This window comes from Athene noctua, chromosome 1 (genome assembly GCF_965140245.1).
Source record: "Athene noctua chromosome 1, bAthNoc1.hap1.1, whole genome shotgun sequence".
In the NCBI taxonomy this organism is placed as follows: domain Eukaryota; kingdom Metazoa; phylum Chordata; class Aves; order Strigiformes; family Strigidae; genus Athene; species Athene noctua.
Window position 1 is genome coordinate 194899554 of NC_134037.1, and position 17055 is coordinate 194916608.

At 40.0% G+C, this 17055-nt stretch overlaps 1 protein-coding gene across 1 annotated transcript; it reads right to left on the minus strand.

Moving 5' to 3' along the window:
* Positions 1-1183: 1183 nt before the first annotated feature.
* On the minus strand, positions 1184-12969 carry MFSD9 (major facilitator superfamily domain containing 9). The gene is made up of 6 exons (XM_074909223.1): positions 12542-12969; positions 10181-10268; positions 8812-8855; positions 7408-7537; positions 5929-6138; positions 1184-5351 (listed from the first exon to the last, which is right to left on the minus strand). Exons 1-6 carry the CDS (start codon positions 12650-12652, stop codon positions 4561-4563), a joined length of 1374 nt encoding a protein of 457 aa, XP_074765324.1. The 5' UTR covers positions 12653-12969; the 3' UTR covers positions 1184-4560.
* Between the last annotated feature and the right edge of the window lie 4086 nt (positions 12970-17055).

Below are 17055 nucleotides of genomic sequence, written 5' to 3' on the forward strand. Positions count from 1 at the left end.
AAAACATGGCATCTGTAATACACAGCCCCAGCCAGGCCAACAGTAAATTGGAGGCTCAGGCAGAAAACATGAGGGAAGGGGTATCAAGTCCAAGCATGAGGAAGAACAGCTTTAGGATGCAGTAGAGGAAGAAGTCATGGACTACCTGATTCAGGTGCTATTTAAATCTGGGAGAGACAGGAGGACTAACAGTCCTTTTTTTGTTAGCCCACATTTTAGCAGATCATGATATAACTTGCCCTTTCTACATAAACCTGCAGCTGTGTTTGACACTGTCAGTTGTGGGAACAGCAGTGGCAGCTGTCACAACTTTCAACTCAAAGTTTCATCTCCCTCTTGGCCTATTTATTAGACAGCCAGCTAAATAGGGATCTACTTAAAACAAAAAACTGCACAGCAGCTTAATTCTCTGAACAAAAACCTTAGCATTTGGGAGTGTTGCATTTAAGGTGAGGAATTAATTTGGTAAGAGTTGAATTCCCTTGTGTTCTAGCCAGCCCTCAGAGATTAGAAGGGCTAGGGGTGGCTGGATCCCTTTTGGATACCGTGCTGAGCCACTTAAGAATCTTACCATCACAAGATTTCTTCTTGCAGGTGGTAGACAGATCTTATAAGGACAATGCGATGGGAGACGGCACCATTCCTCTCCCAAGTCTGCAAATACTGATGCGGTTCCTGCACAGCACTGATGAGCTTTGAAGCCTTTTTGTCCTGTGAGGTTTGACAGAATACGAGGAACTAAGATTGCGGAAGGCAGTGGTCACATTGGCTGCTCTGATGAGTCTCACCGGTTCATGATCTGAAATGTGCGCAGGTTTAAATTTGTGAGTTACAACAGCACCCTAATTGCCACAGGGTCTGTTTCAAAAAGCCATTTTTTTCCAGAAAAAGGAAAAGCCATTTTAAATACCCTAGTTTACTTACTTTATTTTTTCATATCTAAGTAATCTCCTATTTATTACAAATCTGACAGAATGGAAGAGCAGTTCCTATTGTGTCGCACATCACAAAAGTAGTTCTGTGACACTAATTAAGGATTTAAAATAACTAGAAATTTGGCTTCATTTCTCCTTGTAAGTTAACACAGAAGTTTTTAAAGACTTCCCTTTAAAACAAGCACTACAAACTTTCATTTTTATGAGAAAGAAGTCTGAGCTCCACTCACAGTCATTTGATTCTCAAAGTGCAGGCTCCAATAAACTCCCTTACAAGATTCATGATCAGCTCTTTGTGAATGAGTCCTTAAAATTATACAGCACGCTCCAGTCTTGGGTTTTCAAATCCCAGAGTGCTGAGCTAAAAAGCCTTGCTTACCCAGGGGTATTCCACAGCACCCATAACCAAATAGAGGCTGGCAGGACCTGAGCATACCCACAGAGGTTCTCATCAGATAGAATGCGATGGCATTATAGTGCTTGGAATAATGAGCAAGCCAGTTACTAAGCAACACTTGTCCTGTTTTCTTGCTGCATTATCTGCTCAATAATCAACCCATTCTCAGAAAATGAGAATGGTACTGACCTCTGTGACGGTGCTGCAGTGAGTAAATTCAGAGAAAAAGCAGGACAAGAAACTGAAATCCACGGAACAGGTATGTTTATAAAGGATCTCTTCAAACGTATGCAACATACACAACATGGAATAAACCAGATTTGCTTCATCATTTAAAACCAACAAAATCAGTACATATCATATGCTACCAGCTGTTTTACAGAAAAAAATTACTATATTGTTTACACAGCCTTCTCAACATCATCTGATCATAATGGGCAGAAAAGTAGCCACTTAAAAAAAGTGGAAGTTTCAAAAGGCAAAACCACCCCCAACCCTGCCTACAAGCCCAAGAAAAACAACCCTAAACTAAAGTAACAGCAAGCAAGAGGAAAACTTTAAATTTTCAGTAATTTGCAGGTAGAAACTTTATTCTTTAGCTCATATTCAGATCTCTGTTTTGTTACAGTCTTCAGATACCACAACTGGATTAAAGAATCTGCTGAGTAATTCAGTAAAGCCCCATAGACTGAAGCCAAAGATAGCTGCAACTGCTCCTCCCTCAACTTAAAAAAGGAAGTCACATCTCATCTCCAGGGATGTCATTTACTCATCACCCTCTGAATTTGCACAGTTATGGCAACACAGAGACAACACAAGGGATTCAAACATCCTCTCCAGGCACTAAACCAGTGGCTTTTAGCATTCCATCTCCAAACTGCTAAATTCTCTATTGTCATTTATTCTTTTTCATTCACTGTCAAGCTACTTCTTGGTTGAATTGGCTCCTGTGCCTTTTATGTGAAAAGCAGGCAGATTCAAATGATCATTTTAAGGAACAGCTTGAAGAAAAAAAATAAACTGCACTTCATATTGACGTGAACACCTCTATTTGGTGCTGTAGTTTTAGCAGGGGAAAACACACAGCGACAAAATTATAGACATGCAATGTCACTTCATTTTATTTCTATTGCTTAAAAAATAAAAAAAAAATAGTGGAACTTTTCTGTAACTGAGGCTTTACAAAGAAATGTCTCTGCAGCACTTCAGAAATCATTTTGGCTTACAGGTAAAGAATATTTTTTCTGTAACATCAATTTGTAACATGTTCCTGAGACCACAGCCTTCTGCAGAATTCTCAATTCGATTATTTAATTTTTATTTCGCTTATATGGAGAATTATTTTTCAAAATAAAAATATTTTCCAACATAAACTGAATTTTATGGTATTTACAGAATTCAGCTTTAAATCAGTGCAGCAACTTCGAAGGATAAATGTTATGTTAGATCATATAACAAAGAAGTATATGAAAAATCACTAATATATATTAATTTCTCAGGGTTTTTTGTCTACCCTTTTCCTTTACCCCTTGCTATAGTTGCAAAACATAAGTCCTTGATTTACAGAATGGTGGTTTTAAGGAAAAAAAAAAATAATTACAAGATGGAAAGAAAGAAAATAGGAAATTTAGGGCAACAATATTTTGGGGCATCTACCAAGCAAGGCAAGAGTAGGTAAGACACCTGAAAAATGCCTTAAGTTTCTAGGGAGAAATGAAACACAGATTATTACAATAAGGAACTCTGAGGATATGTATTGAAATCATAGCAGTAATAAGACACACAGTCATTATGTCAATATATAAAATTAAAACAACTCAGAGTTCTATACATATGCCCATGGTGCAGCCACTGGAATTACTGAGGTTTCAACAATGATTAAAATGATAACAGGCACTGGATAAGATAAAGAAGAAAATACAAAATGCAAAATACCATCTATGAGTCCTGAAGCAGCAACAGTATTTGCACAGATGTGTTCAAGGGGATATCTAAATTGTTTTTAATCAAAAAACCCAAACCTCAACAATTACATATTGTTGACTTTGTACTTTCATCAAGTACTACTAGGAAAAGCATACGGAACAGTGCAAAATACATTTTTCATACGTTTCAAATGAAATGCAGTGGTGACTGCCAAGTATATGAGTTTGAACGATAAACAACACAGGAGAGTGCTACAACTCTCAGTATAGCTCTGAGAGTAATCTCAGAGCAGCGCAGTTAAATGAAGACTAAGATACCAACGAATAGTTTTTCTCTTGTCGCTGAAATGTCACTTACGCCTCCAGAGATGAGAAAGAATGCACTACTCCAGATCCATGAGCTACTGCTACTTGCTCCAGCACACCTTTAACAGTCATTCAAAAGAATTAAGAAACAAATTTATTCTTAAAATTAAGGTAGAAAAATTGCACGGGAAATATTAACAAGTAATTTATGACAAAGTTGCTCAGTAGAAGTTACTAGTAAACAGGAACCACCAAGTTCAAGTTTCAATAAAGCTTACATCCAGTCCCAGTTTCACTCTGAATGACCCTGTATTCTAAAATTGTCCATTTTAGGTCTTTTAATATACGAAGTTAGAATATAGCCAATTCTGTTACCTGGGAAAGACCAGGAATCAGCAGGGGTCAGATGGCTACCCCAATGTGCCTACATGTTGTGCAGCAAGTTTTGTAGACAAAGTATGCTTAACAAAATCACATAAGCAAACACTCTGTTAATTAAGCTACTGTCAGAGCAGACAAATGGCAGCAGACCACAGCATAAGAAATTAAGGCTAATGAGCTAAATTGCAAATCCTCCCTTTGATTAAATAATGAAAATTCACCTCTGGTTAAATAAGAATCAACTTCTGTCTTTTAAACAATCTATCAATCTAAACATCGTTTCAACTGTAAGCAAGCAGGATTTGTGTATTTCATGTAATTCTTTTTTTCCCTCCAAAAAAAAGTTAAAAATCCATTAAAGAATCCCAGCCAGTAGAATACAGCAACACCAGTCCCTCTCACAAGTGTTCTAGTGGTACCAGTTAGAGTATCATTTGTCTAGGAGTTAACATCCCTGCAGCAGAAATACTGGTATGTACTTGCCTCTATATGAACATAGCGTGCCCTCTTAAAAGATCCTGCTACTACTGAACAAGCCTGGCAGGTGTAAGCATCACCCCAGGTTGATTCACTTTGCCTCTCCTGTAAGATAAATCTATGCAATCCAAATCTGCAGCTATTGATTTTTTAACTTAACATTTCCATGGCTACAGTATTTTTGTTTGTTTGCATTCATTATCAGAATCGCTACTAAAGCTAGTCCAACCCCTAGACTTGGCGGGCCACAAGGACTGAACTCCTGAGCAATTCCAGAAAGGAGAGGGGCAACTATACGTCCCACTGATGTCACAGACTGTCCAACACCTAGGAGCGTTCCACTGGCCTCATTCCCACCAATGGTCAATTCAAGATCAATGATACAAGTACGACCTATAGTAGTTGAAAAGGCTAAGAATGTAGAAGACAAAATGACCATCCATATGCTCAGCGCTGATGCATACAGGAAAATCAACGTGCAGGTAAAAGTGCTGGAGTGCAACAAAAGTCTGTAAGTATTGTGCTGATAGAGTCTTGTTATTGGTCCGAGCAGACAACCAGCCAGGACTCCAAGTGCACTGCTGTAGCTCAATAGGTATCCAGAGAACAAGGCTTTCACCCCAAATCTCTCCTCCAAGGCCAGACTAAAATTACTATAGTACAGCAGTATAGCAACAGACATCAACAACCGCACTAAAAATACATCCCACAGATCAGAGCACGCAATTCCTTTAATCCTCTTCAGCACTGTTGCAACTTGGATCCATGGAGACTGGAAAAGACTACCGCTTGCCATAGCTCCATTAGTTCCTGATTTCAAGTGCAGGTCACAAGTTGCTTTTGCTGAGAAGCTGTCTGTTCCTTTGTTGCCTTGATGATGTTCCCTATTGCCAGTGGTTTCTTCACTCCAGGGTAACATCCAGACAAGACCTAAATAGGGCAATTAGAAATTAGCTGATTTCATTCAATTACATGAACTTTACATGGAAGACATCAATTTGACTGGAAATTTACTTTAAAATTTTAAAAAAAAAAAGATTAAAACTTTTACTGTAAAAATCAAAATTTATAAAAGGACTTCAATAATCATTCCACTTTTCAAAATTACAAAGATTGTGTCTAGTGTAACAGTATCAGTTCAACTTTAAATGCGGTGAAAACACGGAGAACACTGAGATGCTGCACTTGCAACATATAAACGAATCTGAAGGCTAAAGCCAAAAATCCTGATTTCTAGTCTTCATCTTTGGGCACATTAAAAATTCCCATTCCTGTGTCTGAATGTAAAAACGATAGATACAATACAAAGGAGAAGCATCCGGAGGTTATCTGTTTCAAAATTCCCTCTCTTGCACGCAGGTTCAAATTCAAAAGATAGTATCGGTATACAGAACACGTATGCCGTAGATGATAAATGCAGCATGAATTCAAGGTATTACAAATAGCACAAAAACACAAAAGCAAGGAATGAAGGGCTCCAAGATGCAAAATACGACATGCAACTTACCAGCATTCAGAAGGAAGATAGAGGCACAGATGAAGGATGCTTGATAAAAGCCATCTTCTGACTCTGCAAGGTAGCCGCCGACTACAGGCCCCAAAATGAAGCCCACACTAGAGGCTGCGTTGAAGCGGCCCATTACTAACGGGCGGTCTCTCTCAGAAACCAAGTCAGAAAGCAGGGCTTTAGAAATGGAGAGTGTGTGTTTGAAAATACCTGCAACATAATATAGGCAAAATAATAAACATGCATTGCTCAGTCCAAAAGATTAAAAGCAGCTATCTGAAATATCAGTGGTCAAAATCTCTACGATTGATAAATTTTTAAGATTCCCTTAACCACAAATTTTTGAATGCTAGAGTCATGCAGCACACTGGGCCATGTCCATCATCCTGACTGTTCAAGGATTTGGACTTGGAAATCAAAATTGTTCAGTCATCTGTGTCGAAGGACTGCTCCTGCAGCCTTGCTGAAATAAGTAACTAAGCTCAGCACTGAAGCACACTAGGAATAAAATAGCTGCTAAAATAGGAACTTGTGGGTGGGTTTGGGAACATGGGGTAGGAATGGCTTGTCTGTTTATGAACATAGCTCTGTACCAACTTTGCTGAGTATGAAGATTTCCAGCATTGTAACACACCAAATTCATACGGGAAACTGGTGGGTGGCAAAAGAAGAGCACAGAAGGGTAAACATACGGCAGGAATACTAATAATGCAATCTTTTATGTTCCTTCCCTCTGATTAGGGCAATGCTGTCAAAGTGCTGTTAGCATTGAAAAGTATTACCTCTACTGAGTAAATAAATATCAACCAAACAATTAATTAGCAAATTGTCTGCAAATTAGGAGATATTAACAGTTCCTAAATCAAAATTAATGGCCATAAAAGTGCCTTTTAGTAGATGTATTCATAGTAATAGCAACACTTACATCAGAATATATGCAATAGATGTTCAGCTATTGTACAAACTCTGATACCAACCCTGGCAGAAACTTAGCTTCAGTGCTGCAAACATACGTGCTTTCACACAACTTAAATATTCTGTTGAAGCAGTGACCTAAAATTTCAGCCAAATTTTGTTGTATCACTTTGAGGTATATTTTCAGCATGAGAAAAAAACAATAACACACATATCATTCCATTCTCCATTGCAAGATTTCCAGCAGTGACCTGGTATATTGTGTACCTGTTATTACCTTACAACAGCCTTTCAAGGAATTGCTGCACTCCTGTTCTCACAAGATTTAGCTTTTCAAGGTGGCATAAAATTTGTGACAGTTGTTGAGCATACATTTCAAATTATTTTCAGAAAAAAAGTCACAAGAACGTTTGATTTGTAGAGATTTTTCCATTACTAGGGTTCAGCTGGTGCTGCTGTGTGATGATGCTATGCAGCCACCCACATACCATGACTTCTCTAATAGTAATTCTCAAGCTCAGACTACAAGGAATTTAAACTGCAAAATGCCAAGTGTTTACTCACCTACAGGGACTCTAGAAAGGGCAAACAGGAGAACAGTGGGGGATGTTCCAAGAAGGAAGTAACCCAGTGCACTGAGAAGAATACATGCAAGCAGGGAATACCGTCTTCCTACTATATCACTCCAGCAGCCCTTTCACAAAACCAAAAATTAAGATTAGCTTTTTATAATATTTAACTATGTACAGTGAACAATCAGTAATTCTAAATTAAATTGAGAAAAGAGATCGAAGGACTGTCAATGAAAGCTTAATAAGCTTATTACACAATATTTCTAAGTGCTCAAAATCTAGAAGTCATAAGCAGAGTTCTGTCCTACTGGCAGTGCACTTGCTGAAACTATGATTCCATTTAATATCATGCATAGAGCTTTTTTAAGAATAATTTATCTTAAAAAAATATAAATTCCTGCAATAAACACCATAAAATACCAGTAGTAGGCCTCTGAAAATGTGATCACAACCAGCCACAAATATTTGCATCAATGGTCGCTATGCACTTAGACATTTGTTGAGCATCCTAAAAGGAATGATCTTAGCTACAAGGAGCTTGTCATCCAAGAGCAGACAAGTAGCAAGTAGTTATGAGAAGGGCAAACAGTAAACTTGCATGTCACATGTTTATAAGTCAGCTTGATTCCAAACAGAAAGTAGGTTTTTAAAATGGTAGGCAATGGTCTTCCAGTTCAAAGAAAATGCCAGATTAGAGAAGCAAATTATCCCAGGCGGCCTGCATAACAAACCCTGAAACAGTTTTTTCATGAGACACTCCAAATCTGCTTTCTTGAAAGCCAGGAGGTACCAGTGTAATATGAAAGGCTCTCCTGGCTAAATATAGGGATCGATAGGTAAAGCATGCATTCAAGAGGTTTAGTCTTTGCACTGTTGCTTAGATTAGGATATGAAAAATCAAAAGCTAATAGAAAACAAAACCAAACAAAGTTCAAAGATGTAACGCATTCATCTAGGCCATATGTCAAATTATAAGGCACCATCCACTGAGTAGGGAAAGCAAACTCTAGGCAAGAGGCTCGTGATGTGCTGCCTCGTGATACTGCTTTTTGGACAGGCTACTGCACTGAAGGTAACTGCTTTTACTAACACCAACACTGAAGAGACTGTGTGACTGCGACATGCTCAGTAATGTATCTGAGCCCAAATCTGGATTCTAGTTTTTGTCTAAAGTCTGTATTCTGTTTAGTTTATTCTGAAAAAACTGGCAATTTCCTATAAATGGAACAAACATTTTCCACACAAACTAAAAACTGGATCCTCTAACCAAAAATGCTTATATGAACGCTATAAACATTTTCAAAATGTCAAGAAACACTATTAATAACCTCATTCTTTCCCCCCCTAAAATCCATAGAAATATCAACATACTCAGGAACGCAGCGTTAGAACTCACCACGAATGTGCTGGAAAACAGTTGCATTATACCATAAAGAGATCCTAAAACAAACAAGTAAAATACCAATGTTAAAAATTAAACTAACTTCTTTTAAAAGTGAAAACTGCACAAAATTTTAAATGGGAAACATGAGAAAAAATCTAGGAATAATTTACGAGAAGGATAGGAAGAGGGAGCAGGACAAATCAAGGGTGGAGTTTAGCACATAACCAAGGAAACAGTTTCAGAAATGACAAAAAAAACAAATGTTGAAAACTTATAAAACTATGTAATGCAGAAGGATGTTGCCTCATATGGTGTATTAAACAAAACAGACCTTGGCATTTGTAACTGCTTTCTCAGAATCAGGAGAGAATTTCATTACTGGGAGGCACTAACTACTTTCCACTTGGGATTTCAACCTGTAACAATGCACCACAGAAGCCCTGAAGAAACCACAGACCCCACTCCTTTATTTTGGACGCTAAACGTTTAGCAGCAGTTAGTGACAGAAGAGAAGCACAAAGAGAAGCATCTGCTAGGCTCTTTCATTTATAAGAATACACCTCAAAACCCAGTTTCTTTTAAAGTTAAAAATCAAAGCAGACTGTTGAAATGAAAACATATTTTCGATGAATTGCTGCTTAAAATACTACCTTGTCAACTCAGAGAACTGTCAACTCAGAGCAGAACCAGAACTATTTCATGAAAAGTGCTAAATTTCATCCAAAATAAAAAGCAAGGTAATCAAAAACTGAATAACAGAGCCCACGTCAACCACATATAGCTATAAAGATTTTCATGCTTGTATCACTACAAACCATAAACAGTACTGTAAAATATAAATAAGAACTTTAGAACCACAGAATTTATCTTACTACTTCATTTTTTTACGATAAAATTCCACATCTTCAGAATTTACTTGCAAACATCCCTTAAAGATGTGCCAAAAGGCAGCTGCAAGGAATTTAACCAAACTGGAAGCAATCATAGGCATTGGAAGGCTCAGGAGAACCAGCTGCAGAATTACTGTTTGCAAAGTCTATAACAATAAAAATAAAAGCAACACCTCTGACTCCCCAGGTTGCTGAGCTGTGAATTCTTGGATGCTGAAGAAGCATCTGCACAAGTGTTACTACAAGACTTCCTTATTCTTTCCAAGAATGCTCTTTCCCAAGCACCTGCTTTTGTCTACTGTCAGTACGCAAGGCTGGACAGCTCTTTGGGTCTAACGCTGTTCCCTCACAGTTTCACTTGGAAATTGGCCTGAATTTTTATTATGCTACTAGCAAGGAAGAGTTATATTACAATGTCCAACTTGCAGTAAGGCATAATCCAGTTTACATTATCTTATTCTTTGCTAAATCAATCAAGTACTGCAACTCACCTATTATTCCAGCAACTGTATGACTTGCTCCCAGAGATTTGATATGAAGGTTCATTAAAGGAACAACCATGCTCACACCAAATAAATCCTGAAAAGAAGGCAGGAAAAGTTTTAATAACAATCTACAAAGATAGTGGCAACCTGGCTTAATAACAGTCAATATTTAAAGAAATTTTAAATTTTTTCCGTATCAATACAAGATTAAAACAAAATTTTTCATAGCCAGCATGGTATGTTGTAACCTCTACAATGCATCCTGTATGTACAAAATTACAAAACCACATAAACCGAAACATAAATAATTGCCTCACGGAAGAGTGAAAACTATGATAACAGCAGTTCTCTTTTCCCCTCTAAATACAATCATTCTGAAAATATATATTTAAAGAGTTAAAGTCTAATATATATTAAAGGAATATTATCTGTTTAACAAGAAAAGTACTTGGTCCTATTATTTTGAATGTAAAGTGGCCTGTAATTTCAATCACCCAAAAATACTTTTAACTTATGCAAAGAGAGTACATTTGGAAAGTCTACAGTATTTTAACTTTCAATCACAACAGGGAAGAAGTTATGGTAGATCTAAACCTACCTAAAAACTGCTTTTGTGTATAACTAAAGAAATGTAGCGAAAAGACAGAAACACACAAAAAAAAGAAAAAAAGCAAAGCATAAATAAAAAATGTTTTGCAAGAGGAGGGCAAAGGACACTGCCCATCCTGAACAGTGTATGGCTCTCCTACTCATTCCTTTTGATATTTTATCTTCTGTTAAGATAACTACATTGACCCAGTAGTTCTTTCACTACTACTATCTGGCAAGCCTTCAGTGTTCTGTATCGCAGCAGAACCTTACAGAATGCCTGCTGGAGCAAGATCACCTTTTACCAGTCACTGAGATGCACTAGACTAGACATTCATTGTATGTCCAAAGCCTGAATAACTGTAACAATGGATATCACTAAGTAAATTCTCAGTCTGTCATTATAAGAATCTTTTGATGGTTGAAACTGAGATTTACAAGGTTAGAATCATTATTAAATACATTAGCGTGAGCAAAGAGATCACACAACTTAAGAAGATTTTTAATAAATCAATCTTAAGTGTCATCTGCAAACCTGAAGTGAGGTTCAATGACCTCATCCAGGTCATTGATAGAGACATTAAAAACGACAAGTCTTGGAATATACCCTGTCAGTACTGGACTTGTCATAGGCATGCACGTAGAGCAAGACCCCTTAACTGCTATCCTCTTATGGGTAGTTATTTCTCATTTCACCTATAATTTCTTATGTCAAATAGTAAGTATGCTGTATTTGTTTCATTAGAGGAAGCTTGCAATACAGGCAACTGCTCATTATTACAATATTTCACCACACTTTACACCCTCTAAATGGACACTCACTTCTTGGCTGATTTCAGTGTGTACTCCAGCTTGGTGTCAGCAAGGTACTACTACAGGGTTGAAGAGCCACAGTGTTTAAAAGTGAGTTAAAAACTAAAGCTTGTTCCAACACATCTTTTCCTGGAATATTTGCTCCAGGACACAAACCAACCAGATTGTTTCTATTGCCCAGCCTAAAGGTAGGTAAGAGAATATATCTACATTTTGGTGTGCAAATTTGTACTAATTTTGTATTAATTTTCCAAGTTATCCCTTTTAATTTTAAATTAAATTACTTTTTCCCAAGGGTCATGAATCACTACAGAATAAAACCTTCTATAAAGTAGAAAGGAACTCTATGTTCTTTCAGTGAGGGGCTTTTCTCTAGAAAAAACATGGATTTTTGTTTGTTTGTTTGTTTACACCGACCACTGGTATTTGAGAGAAACAAGGACCAGCTCTCTAATAAGAATAAGGCAAAACTTTGTTTTAAGGGTGCTGCGCTATCCCACCGCACCCACGGGATAAAATTTATCCCTTTGTATCAAACTGCAGGACTGCTTGCACGGATAAAACAATACGGTCGCGACAAGCCACTATCGCCACAAACATTCCAACTTCAGAAAAGCAGCTGGAGTGATGTAGCTCAAAACCCGGCAGCTTTATCTGAGGCGTGACCGGGGAGCCCGCTATGAGCGGGGACGCTGAGGCGCCCCCCAGGCAACGGGGGAGGGCAGCGGGGGGTGTGCTTGCCCGACTTCGCGCTTTGCAGTACCTCCTGACAACCCCGCGGGCACCTCACGGCCCCGGAGCCGCTGCGGTGCCGTCGTCCCTCTTCCGCCTCCAACGGCTGTCCCGGAGCGGCGGGGCCGGGCAGCGGCTCGCGTGGGGGGGAAGATTCCCCTCCTCAGGCACGGCCGCCCGTCCCAGGCCGCGCCGGAAGGGCCCCGCGCCGCCACCCGCCGCCTCCCCGCTTACCAGGAAGCCGACCGCGTAAAGGCACCGCACGAAGCGGCCGGACGCCGCCACCGCCGGGCTCCCCGCGGCTGCCAGCCCTCCATCCTCCTCCTCTGCCTCCTCCTCCGCCATGCAGCCGGCGGCAGCGGGCCCGCGCACCGTGGCCGGGCACCGGCGCGGCGGCGGCGCCGGGCATGCGCAGTGCGCGGCGGGAACGTGGAGGCGGAGGGGAAGGCAGCGGGGAAACCCCGGTGTGGGGTGCTCGCGTTCACGAGTGTGGTCTTCATCTTGTGGGTTTTTTTTGGTGGGTTTTTTGTTTTTTTCAAGCGAGGAGGAGTAAGGATCCCTGCGGGTTTTGGAGGCCGTCGGGATCCCTGACACCCCGCTCGGCCTCCCACCTGTGGGACTTTGCCCTTCTTGCCCTTCTGGCGTGTGGGCCCCTGCAGAGTTTTGCAGCTCAGGCCTGAGGCGCTACGGAGAGCAGGGAGGGCTAGATAGTTGAAGGAGCTTTGGAGGCAGAAATAGGCCCTACGAACGAGCTAACAGCCTCCCCTGCACCGCTCCCTCGGTTGCTGTAGGATGGCTTTTGAACGCGGGCACCTCTGAAACTGCCTCCTTCCTGGGGAAAAGAGGCCCTATCCCACCACCGCTGCTGTTGCTCGGCCCTCGCAGGGCTCAGCCCGGTGCCTTCACCAGGCGTTTCTGATGGTGAAGTGTTTTTGTGCAGTGTTAACGTGGCTGGCAGTTGTGGTACTGAGCCAGAGAAGAAGGGCATCCCTCTTCCTGCTTCACGTGTACACTGCTGTGCTGCGTTTCCATTAAAATCCGGGATAGATGGAGTGGTGGATAGCTATTATGTTACAACGTATTTGCATCCAGAGAAGTAAAACTGTATTCTTAAATCTTTGAGATGAACAGGTGGAAGTGACTGTTACGTGCAAAATACCTTTACGCTGGAGGCAGAGGGGATTTTTTTATACAGCTGCTAGGCGAGAGATCAATGAAAGGGCTCTAGTGTTGAATACTTAAAAAAAAACAAAACAAAAACACACATGGGAACAGGAGACACTCTAACTTGTTTTTAATTATCGGTAAGAAGAAGCTTTTAAAAAATGGTGATGACATTTAAATTTTAAAAGTTAACACCAGTTGTTAAAGTTTGAGAACAATCTGTAACTGACAGTAGGATAACTTTAGTTCTATCTTTATATTTTTCAGAAGAAAAAAATATCACAGGATTGAGGGTCTTCAACAGATCTAGGTCACAGAAAAAAAGAAGGGAATGTGGTTGTCCTTATGGTTATGAAGAATTACAAAAACAAACCTCCAAAACTGGAAAGCAAGATGTATTTCTAGATACACAGCTTATTTATAAGATACCAAGGCAAAGCTTAGCCTAGCAGGTGTGTAGGGACAAAGACGTTATCAAGAGTCTCCAGAGTAACTCAATTGTTTAATATCCCAGTGGCTGTGATGCTTTATAGTTGGCTTAACCAATACACCCTATTAATTTAGCTCTGAGGCCTCTTTGATAACAAATCCCATCAGTGAGATTTTTAAAATTCTGGATATAATGGAGATCATGGTTGCATACAATTCCTCTGAAATGGACAAAATGGTTACAAGAAACTGAAATATTAGAGCATCATGGGAATTGACACTACATTGTCTGCACAATATTGCACTAATTTTACCCTTGGTAATTTTAACTCTGGAAATGGAAAAGGCCTGAAGATTTATGAGAGGAAACTATTAAAGAGGTGGATGATTAGAAGATGTTGCAAGAGTTTGAGTTCTATTCCTGGCATACAAGGCAAGTTGATTTTGTGCAAACACTGAGCCCAACTGAAATTTTGAGGATCTATGTAAATGTCAGTCTCTGCTATAAGTCTCAGAAACCAGAGTTAGCAAATCTGTATTCTTAGATTCTGAAGACCAAAATGATCTAATATAATGGGGACAAAATATTGTAGGCAGGAATATTGAATTCCCTGACAATGAAAACTCTTTCTTAGTTTTGTCTATTATTTCAAGCTATCTCCATGCAGAATGGCTTGTAAAGCAGAGACTAACTGAACTTTTTGATGCTCCAATAACATTATCAATGCAAACTGGTCACGGAGAAAAAAAAAATTTGGAAAACATATGTGTCTTCCTTTAACAGATCTCTTACTGCTTTTGTAATGGGGAACTTGATTAGATTATTAAAGAATTGTGCATATTACATCTTTACTTTTGCATAATATATATAAAAAGGCATTATTATATAGTAATGTGGTGAATATCTCTGCTACCTTTGAACTGAAGGCAGATGGGTCCTGCTTCTTCAGAGGTTCCCACTCATGTTCTGTCATTGCAATTACAAAATAATCGCAATAATCCCAAATAAAGAAATCTTAAGCTAATGTTCCCAAATAAAGTGATGGTATGATTGATAATGGAATGGACTAACAAAGGAATGAAGTACAATGAAGACCATTTATCATGGTGTACTGGGTCTGGCTGAGCTGGAATTGATTTTCCGCTATAGCAGCCCTCATGGTGCTGTATTTTATTTTGGGAGCTGGTAGGGTGTTGATAGCACCCTGGTGTTGTGGCTACTGCTGAGGGGTGCTGTCCTGATCCAGTATCGGGGAGGGTTCTTAAACAATCCCAAGAACGAGATTAAGACGCAAATGAGGTCAGATGCCATACAACGTTGTGAACTTTATTTGGTATACAACTGGTAATAGCAATAGGGCAGAGAGGAAAAGGAAGGAAAAGTAAGAATCCCTAAGCAAGAAAAACAGCAGAGATGCAGCAAGACTAGTTACCACCACCACGAATCCAGTGATGTACTGTTGACTCGATCCTGGTGCAGACGATAGTGCTCCAAGCTTCAGAAGTGAAAAGATGTATATCCAGAGAGAGAAGTATGCAGTCCTTTTGTTGTCCCAGATTCCTCCAAAAAGTCCGCCCATTTCCACGGGGCTCATTATCTCATGGTCCTCCATGCGTGCACGCCCCTGTGTTCATGGTGGTCATGCCAGCCTGCATGTCATCTTTGTCCCGATTTAACTTCGAGCGGATGTCGTGGTTTCATCTGGACAGTTCTTCTCCTGAGCATACTTCTCCCTGTCCACGGGACACCGAGGCCAGGAAATGGTGGTGGTGCGATAGCAATGTTGAGACAGACAAGAAGTCCAAAAAGTCCCTTACAGGTGCTTACACAACAACAAGGCTCTTTCCAAGATTTCCCCCCCCCCCCCCACTGGGATGGGGTGGGCAAGATATTGGGAGGGGACACGACCAGGACAGCTGACCCCAACTGCCCAAAGGGATATTCCAGACCATGTGACGTCTGCTCAGTATAAAGCTGGGAGAAAGGAGGAAGGGGGTGGGGTCACCCTTGGTCCTCCGAGGCAACCACTACGCGTATGGGAGCCCCGCTCCTGAGAAGGCCCGACAGCGCCTCTTCATGGGAAGGAGAGAATAAATCTGTTTGCTTTTGCTTCCACGTGCGGACCTTTGCCTTGTTTTGCTTATATTAAAACTGCTTTTGTTTTACCCACAAGGGTTGGTCTATCTTATTTTCTTTCCCCTCTTCGCCCTGTTGAGAAAACAAGGGGAAAGGGGGGGAAGTGATAGAGTGACTTGGTGGGTACCTGGCATTTAGCCAAGGTCAAACCACCACACATGGTCTTAAGGAAAATAGAACCAGTGAAATATCTTTGGGGGCAGAATTACATAGTTGGTTGATTAAAATGATACTATAAATATAGTATACTTAGATTACTTTAAGTTATTTGACTTGTTGGTACTTTAAGGTGTCTGACTTGTTACTGGATGATTCTTAAAGACAGTACAGCAACACATACTCAGAAATGGCAAACAGCATGTGGGTTCAGAATTGTCTGATATGTCTCCAGACTGTATTTGTGAATGGATAATCTTCCCTGAAGAAAGAGTACGTCTAGATGTTCCTCTCATTTCTAACCCTTTTTCCATGACCTGGAAAAAGAGATAGAATCAAAATTACTGATTTTATGGGTAATGCTATCTGAGTACTCAGCTTTCCTGATATATTAGTATTCTAACCCTTAAGGGGCTCTATGTCTCTGTTGTGGCAACCAGTGATTACAAGGTGAACTTGGTAGTCATAGTAAATAACCAGCAGCCATAATTTTTTATTGCTATTCTGTAGCCCAAAAATCAAACTTCATCTTTTGGTAAGAAAGAGACGAGCTTAAAGTAGAAAAGCAGGAAAACTCTATTACTTTTGTAATAGTTATTTGTTCTGAATACTAATGCAACATTGTTTCTAGTTCTGCTGTCCTAATTGAAGCTCAGTGTTGAAAAAAATGGAGAGGGTTAAAAAAAAAAAAGTTAATGGCACAACGAACATTTCTTACACTGTTGATCTGCTGGAGATTGGACTGTCCTCAGCCTTGCTTAGTGGGCTGGATTTTGTGTGGGAGGAGAACTGGTCTGGGGGAGAATGAGGTTCAGTTTGCTAATGAGAAGAGGTGAGGGATCTGCAGCCCTTTACTATAAAC